We start from the raw sequence: 8,535 nt of genomic DNA, 5'->3' as shown, positions 1-8,535 counted from the left end.
TAATTTGATGACTAGTAAATACTGTATAGGCTATTAACTTATTTTGCTATAGGGACGGCCTGGAACGGTGGAACCCTCAAGGACCTGCGGACCCCACTTTGAGAACCACTGGTATGTCCATCGGTTTGCCTTTCCCCTCACGAGTCACTCTGCTCTCTAAATCTAAATTAGTTCATCATTTCATCAAGTGTAGCGCATGTAACACTCAGTATTGATACTCATCATACTCTATAGCTATAGTCAGTATTTTTATGAAGGATATTATCTGTTACTATACTAATCCAGGAGATGGCGCTTTTGTACACCTTATTAACTTCCTGTGTGCAAATTCACTCATCATTCACAGACAAAAGGTTTATATCATTATTACCACTATATTTCCTGCACTTTGGCCAAGGGAAATCGGGGTATTAAGTCAGTCCCTAAGTTTGATCCATTCCCTTTTGGAATTTAAGTCTCTGATTCTGATGATATGATTCTTGTAGTTGTACTTAAGAAGAGAAATTGCTGAAACTAGATCATTCTTAAAGGTAGCTGGGGCAAGTTGGTTTAAACAAAACCTTTTTTTTAAGGTTAAAGCTCTATAGGCTATGCTGCTTATATTGACCATATAGGCTATGCCTACTGTCCATGATTACAGATACAGACCCAACACAAATACACTTAGTACTCATCAGTCAAGACTCACTAGTCAGCTCAGGTGGAGGTTGGTTCCTCAATCCTCAACCACCCATCCGTCCATCAATCCATCTTCAACTCCTTATCCGGACCGTAGTCGGGACGCGGGGGCAACAGCTCCATGCACCAGAGAGCTCCAGACTTCCATCTCCAGAGCAACATTAGTGACTTCCTCCTGGGGGATCCCGAGACGTTCCAAGGCCAGTGAGTCGATGTGTTTCCTCCAACTGCACCTTGGTCTGCCCCGGGGTCTCCTCCCAGTGGGACATGCCTCGAGGACCTCCCTATAGGGAGACGCCCGAGAGGCATCCTAACCAGATGCCGAACCACCTAAGCTGGCTCCTTTCCATGTGAAAAAGCAGCGACTCTATTCCGAGTCTCTCTCGTGTAACTGAACTTCTCACCCTATGTCTAAGGGCAATGCCAGCCACCCGTCGAAGAAAACTCATTTCGGCCACTTGTATTCGCAACCTTCATGACCCACACTTCATGACCATAGGTGAGAGTAGGAACGAAGATTTCTCGGTAGACTGAGAGCTTTGCCTTCTGGCTCAACTCAACAAAGTAGGCCAAAATACACCTTTTTCACAGTAGTCACATTGGCATGAAAACGTAGGGTAATGTTACATTCTTCACATGTAATGATGATACTAATTAAGGTTCTGTTACCAGCTGGCAGAGCCAACATGCACAATAGCAGCACCCTGACTCTGTTTGACCTGAATGGAACTCAATCTTAATTAACTCAAACCTTATCATTGGCAGTGCTGTATACAAAGTACTGAACCCTGAAACTCTGAAAAGTACCATCTACAGATGGTGCTGGTGGTCAAATATGTGGTCAAATATGCTGGTGGGTCATGTGTGGAAAGTTTTTCCACACATTTTCAGTGCTTTGTGAGCTTGTAGATCTGCTATTTTCACAATATTGTTAACAGAGCTTAAGTGGTTATTTGTAATGTACTTTTTTCCTTTCCTAGAAATGCAAGTCAAAAGTACATTTACAAATCAATACAAATCATGTATTCTGGGGGTTTGTGACACTGATTTGAGGCTGCTGGGAAACAGGTGTGATGATCAGGATGTCGCACTGCATAATTATGCAGTTAATGAAATTTTAATATTTTTTTGCCCTACTCCCTAGGTTTTTAACTGTCCCTAGCAGCCTAACGGTAAGGCTGACAGAAATAGATGTGGATGTGTTGGATGAAGCTCAAATTTAACTGTACTCAGGTATCTAGTCTGTGTTATTAAAGAAAAACGGGGCCAAATAGTGGCCAAAACTCGAAAATTGCCAGTTTTCAAGTATGTTTTGGCCATTATTCTTGGAAAGGAAAGTCCAATCTGTTCAGCTCACAGCTTGTTGGAAGCGTGACTTTGAGGACATTCTGAATTCAAGGGCTCCCATTAGCTCCGGGCCCCTGTGCATGTGCATACCTGGCACAAACCGTAATTCATCCCTGGAGCCAGCCTGGTTGGCTCGAAGCGTTACCGTTGAAGTAAACGGCTCTTTTTATTCCTATAACGTTATTGTTTATGGTCCAGCGCCCAGCGTAGTATATGTTTTGGATGCGCATGTCTTTTGGCTGTTTTTCAGCCTCTATTTCAACTTGGGGTCCCCTGGCACAACACATTTTCAGATGGGGGTGGTCCGCAGCCAAATATTTATCAATTTGGGGGTCCCTGCACGAAAATGTTTGAGAACTATATTGGCGTGCTCAAGTGAACGTAGCCTACTTTGTTACTGTCCACCATTGGTCATGACGCAATTTCCAGATAATTCGCACAAAGGTTGAAAACTTTATTGTGGAGTTCATGTCTTCAACAGAACACAATGAACAACAAAGACAGAATTCCACATTTAACATTTACAATAGGATGAAGACATATTTTGAGACAATATTCATTTCAGCACATCATTACTACTATAGCTTATATTGTATTTGAATAGGGGGGAATATATATATAATGTTTCAGTGGTGAATTTACATCGCTGAGTTTGCAAGGTCCGTTTGTATTTATTTTATAGCATGTTGTAAATTGTTGTTTGCAACATGGTAGTCTCACTACTCACTGGGACTGTATACAGTAATGTAATAGCTGTGACATGTTATATTTATATATTATATATTGTGGTATATTAGTTATTGTATCTGTCACATCAAACTGATTTTATACCTTATTTAAATAAGCTTGTAAAAATATATTTGTGACCAGCACAGCAGTCTAATAGTAGTATATCCCTATAAGCTTTATTTTTGGTCAAATACAAATTAAAAATCACACCTGTGTGAAGTGAGGGGCGCTCTTATCATCGTACATCATCATACATCATCTCATTCCGGCCAATCAGAATTTGCGTCCTCACCTTCGTCTTCAATGTGTGTGTTACGCAATGGTTGTGTTTACACAAACACTCAAAATTGTCCATTCAATTTTATCCCACAATTTTGCAACCCATTCTTTTCACCCAGTGTCAATTATCTAATAATTAAGTAATCCTGGGTGCTACACTTCCTCTGCCAACTTGGCGGGGGGGGACGGGACGGGACTTAGGCACTTTATTCAGTTGGTTTCACTTGACATTGTTTATATTTGCACTTAAAGGCTGCACTATGTAGCTTTCCCCTTCTACACGAGATTTGAACCCGTTTTTTACCATTGAGCTAATTGAGCCTGCCATATAGTTTGAGCAGAATGGAGTTCCAACCGCTCCTCTATCCTATGGCAGGCCAGTCTGGTGCATCTCAGAGGCAGGACAGGTTACAGGGGGAAAGGAGGCACTGGAGCAACTCAGACAGTTTAAGACCTTATTTTATTTCCTCCTGCCATATAGTTTCTCAGGGGATAAATTGGATCTTGACCATCACGTCAAACTTCATGTCATATCCTGTGTTAGGAACTTAGGTGAGACATGACCTTGACACGATCTCAGTCAATAGAAGAGCAGGGAGACAAAATACAACCACCCCAATTGTATAAGTTATATTGTATGGACAAACTCTACTATACAGATTGGACAAAATTACAATGTATTCATTAAAAATATATATATTACATAGTGAGGCTTTAAGTTGGGCTAAACCTATGTTCCTACAATACCCTGGCTGCACCCTAGGGTGTGGGGACTTGCATGCCGATATTTTGTAATTCCCAGAAAGTTTAATGTCCCCCTTTTATTGAAATCATATACTTGTAGTAAGTCACTCATGAATCTTTTATGTTTCATCGTTGCTTTCTGCCAGTGTAGAGCTTCATATTCAAGCTTTATATAACCACATTTTCTGACAGAACAAAACATGAAAGCCTCCCATGCAAAACAAAAGGTAAAAGATCCTAATGCACCTGTTTTGGAGGCCCAAGCCTGCATGGCATACATCCATATTCATATATAGTCACTGTCGGGTGGAAACAAACCTCATATATCTCCAGAACTTTTCCAAAACCGCCGCGCTTCCAAAAAAGCACGTCGCTCCGCGCTGCGTTTTGAGCTTGAGGATCTTCTACTTTTGATACTTTTGTGTACTTGCAGCTCAAGACGTGTCGCACTGTCACTCGTTTTGAGCTTGTAGATCGGCTATTTTTGCTACTTTTGTGTGACACAGAATGACAAAGTAAGGCATTCATTACAAAAAAAAAGTTTAAATACAGAGATAAGAGGTTTCCCGCCCCGAATTGAATTGATATAGGGCATCAATTTACGACAACACAAAAGGTTAGAATATGCCCGACGATATCCAGCTTGTGGCGAGTGTGTGTGAAGCAGTATGCTTCAGATGTGTTCAGCTTGGTTCTAGCAGGGAAACATCTCCCGGTCTGGCTTACACTTGTGATGATGCGTTCCGGTCCAAAGCAGTAGCCTGTCCATCCTCATCAGCTCCTGGCCAAGTGGACTGGCCACTCTGCTTCCAAACATGTGGTTGGTGGTGTTGGGGAGGCGCTCCGAGAACACTGTCACATGGCTGGGTAGTGGCTTCTCTGGCTTGAGCCGGCCCTGCATGGGATCGGGAAACAGCGGTGGGAAGTATTAAAGTATGTGCCATTTCTGTAGGCTACTGAAGTAGGGTTTTGACCTATACTTTTACATTACTTGAGTATTTCCATTAAAAATATATTGATTATTGTTACAAAACATACAAACCCTATTTTATATCTTTTTCTATTCCAAAATAGCCATGTAGATCTTCTATTTTAAAAAAATGTTGACACACTTTGAATACTGGACTTTTCTTTTTTCATATTGTGTTATTGCCACTTTTAAGTGGCAATAAAAATGTGAATACTTCTTCCACTACCGATTGGAAGTCAAATGAAATAATCATTTGATTCATTTTGCCAATTCTAAAGGCTTTGGCAAGAGACTTAACTATGTGATTAATTTCATTAAAGCACAAAAGACTAATGGACAGGAGGATCACACTGCTATGTGTTAGTATAGCCAAGCTAAAACCTGACAATGATAAATTACTTATTTCACAGTGTAGTTTGCAATGCCAAATAGGCTACTATCAAACAGTATTACTGGCAACAGTTGGAAGCTTTTGATGGCATTGATCAACCGAAGCAGGTTTGGAACACAATCCTGTGCATTAAGATCTTTCAGTATCTAGGCTAGATATTCACATATTTCATTGGCTTTTTTGTGCATGATAGTTTTCCATCTTCGACTTACCATGTAATCATAATCCTTGAGAAAGCTCCAGTTCTTCTCCCTGTGGACCAGGACCATAATACATTGGTAAAATGTACAGGACTTAAACTCCATTCAATCAGGCATGCAGGCATCAAACTAGTACAGTCAGTGGTTCTCAAAGTTGGGGTCCAGGGAGTTCTAAATCCCTTGCAGGTCAGTGTACACATTTGTACACTCAGAGTTATGGACCATAGCTTGAACAAAACTCCTATTCTAATTCTAATTCATTTTGGTAGCCTACTCAATTTTGGTACCCCCGAAGTAAAATACAGAACTTTTTCTGGTAGCAGAGGAGCCTATAGGCTATTTCATTGTGCTATTGATGGGGGGGAGGGATAATTAACTCTGAGTAGGCCCATGCATGCAGTGCCCACTTCCTGAGTCCCAGATAATAAAACTATAATATTTTATATTACGCAGATAGACTAACCGATTCCACTCACCATTCTTTCACTCCATTCTTTTCGACGCGCACAAGGTCTCTCCATACTTGGTCCTGTTTCACGGGGTCAGAGGTTCCCGCAGTCTGCCGTGTATCGGTGTCTCCTCTTGTGTTTCGGGGCTTCTGCGCTGCAACCGAAGACTGTATAGGTCGAGTCACCACATCACCACCGGATCGTTCCGGTAATCGATAACCTGCCGAAGATACACGCATGCCTTCCATCGTGCAAATTTCAATATGAGAAGAGAACTATCAACTCTAAATATGAGAACTTTTTTAAACAAATCCCTCAAAAGCGCGTTTTACGCGCAGGCTGCCTGGCGGATGGCGAAATCACTGCTGGCAGTGCTGGAACCCAGCGCAGTTCTTTTTGTTTGCGGCGTCTCCCCTGGAAACAGCAGTTTCACACACACACACACACACACACACACACACACACACACACACACACACACACACACACACACACACACACACACACTTCAATAGACTTTGTCAGTTTGTCTGCGCGCGCACGTGAACACGCACACTCTCTCTCCTGCGCGCGCGCGCGCACACACACACACACACACACACACACACACACACACACAGGCTCCTCTGTTTGTTTCTGTCCCTCCCTCCTCGGGGCTGTAATAAACCATACACATAGCCTACGTATTACGTAAGCTGCTTTGGTCGTTCACGTTCAAGTATAGGCGAACAATAGTTTGGAATCAAGACAGAAGCAACAATCTCAACCACTAAATGTAGCCTGGTGAGTGGTGACGCGAGGTTATAGTAGCCATAATGGTAGCAGACTAGCAGTGCCTCCTCAGATGGTATTTTATTAGGACTCTTTAGTGTGCACTTTGCAATTGATATAACCCCCCACAATAATATACAAATCTGTGATTTCACAGAACATTCATTCAAACAACCCAATTCCATTAATAATGACATATATAGGCTATAGGTATTAGGTATAGGCTACTCCAAGCTTCAATAATTGGAATAAAATGATCTAAAACAATTCCCATGTAACAATGTAAAAATAAATAAAGGATAAATAAATGTAACCTAATTTGCTAACACATGTTTGGCATTTGGGACTGTATTGGGCAATTAACCGAACATATCTCAAGACTAAAAAAACTAATAAATAAATAAACTTCTACAAATCAAATACATTGAATAAATGTCTACCGACTACCAACCACTAAGGCCCTATAGAAAGCACTAACTTGTACAATGGGGCTTGCAAGAATAGTGAAAATATCAGATCTAGCGCGTTGCATTGTGACACATTGTTAGCGTGAGCCAGAAGGTAAAGCTCTCTGTCTCCCAAGCAATCTTCGTTCCTGCACATATACATGTATGGTCACGAAGTGTGTGTCATGACCGAAAGAATAAGGTGATGGGAGGATTATTTATATCTTCAAAATTGCCTTGGGATCCCCCAGAATCAATGTTGCTGTGGAGAGGAGAGTCTGGAGCTCTCTGGTGGAGCTGTTGCCCCTGCGACCCGATTATGGATAAGCGTTTGAGGATGGATGGATGGATTAATCGTAATCGAGGCAAAAGTTTGAAATGATTGTGATATTGAATTGAAGTCTATATTGCCCAGCCCTATAACCGGCTAATCCCCCTGGACCACGTAAATTGAAGCTGGCTGCGGTTTTAAGAGGAGAGCGCAAACCTCCCAAACAACACCTTATACCATTCATGACCTTGAAAGGCTTTGACACTATTCTGTCAGTCAGTGTTAGATGAATGTAGGCTACTGCAGGAATGTGAACCCCGAAAAACTAAAGCATGAAATAATCATGGGAGCAAAATGACACCAAGCTGGTCATTTACGTGCTGTTCTTTGATGACATCATCAAAGAACAAGAAATCGAAATGCTGACTTTACAGTATGTGACAAATGTAACAGCTTTGTAATTAGCAACTGCGCTTACGGTAGGCCTATCAATTCCCTTCGGAATGAGAATAAATGAAAAAGTATTATTACAGTTTAGCAACTTTTTAACCTCATCTGCAGTTTCCTCTGACGGTTGATAATTTACAACCTGGATTTTTCTTTCAAAAGGATATCATTTTGAGAATGATGTTCTCAAAATATTGATAATGATGAATTGTATTCTATAAATTATAAATTCATAGTGATAGACAGACACTTTCAAACTACAGTACTGTGATCTCCATACTTCCCACTATAGTTTTGTCTACTGCTGAACTGTGTAAGCTGCTTGCTTTGAATGCAATTTACTGTTCTTTGATTATCCCCCTGTATTCTCTCTGAAATCTGGATGATATGAAACAAAATCTTTCCTTTTCTGCCCAACACCCTATTGACTCCTATTCAAACTTCCAAGTAGCCTACCTTGTCTGCACAGTTAGATGTGCTTCAAGGCACACATTGCTTCCCAGCATAATTGATGTGCCGTGCAGGACCTTAAAGGTCAGCCGGCCAGGGTATTAGTCATCCCTCGTACCAGATTAATAACCAAATGCGACAGAGCCTTTCAGTCTGTAGCTCCAAGACTCTGGACCCTTCCACATGGTCCTGAGAGCTACAGCGTCCCACTTTTAAGAACTTAACACTTCTGTTTAAACAGGCATTTGCGCAGAATGTCCTGTAGATTTTTGTCTTTTTTGTGGTGTTTCTGAGTTCTGTTGTACAGTTTGTGTTTCTGCTGATTTTAATTGTATTCGAACTGCTGAGTTTTTTATTGAATGT

General features: G+C 41.3%; 1 protein-coding gene across 1 annotated transcript; it reads right to left on the bottom strand.

Annotated features, from left to right (window-relative positions):
- Positions 1 to 4,471: 4,471 nt before the first annotated feature.
- Positions 4,472 to 6,035, bottom strand: cimip5 (ciliary microtubule inner protein 5; the record flags this gene model as incomplete). Its single annotated transcript, XM_080784239.1, has 3 exons — positions 4,472 to 4,672; positions 5,351 to 5,390; positions 5,815 to 6,035. The coding sequence occupies 3 exons, from the start codon at positions 6,033 to 6,035 to the stop codon at positions 4,472 to 4,474; spliced, it is 462 nt and encodes a 153-aa protein (XP_080640365.1).
- Positions 6,036 to 8,535: the final 2,500 nt, after the last annotated feature.

This window comes from Protomyctophum bolini (assembly GCF_963924005.1).
Source record: "Protomyctophum bolini genome assembly, chromosome: 15".
Lineage (NCBI taxonomy): Eukaryota > Metazoa > Chordata > Actinopteri > Myctophiformes > Myctophidae > Protomyctophum > Protomyctophum bolini.
The sequence above is the reverse complement of the archived record's forward strand: the minus strand, read 5'-3'. Positions and strand labels throughout refer to the sequence as shown.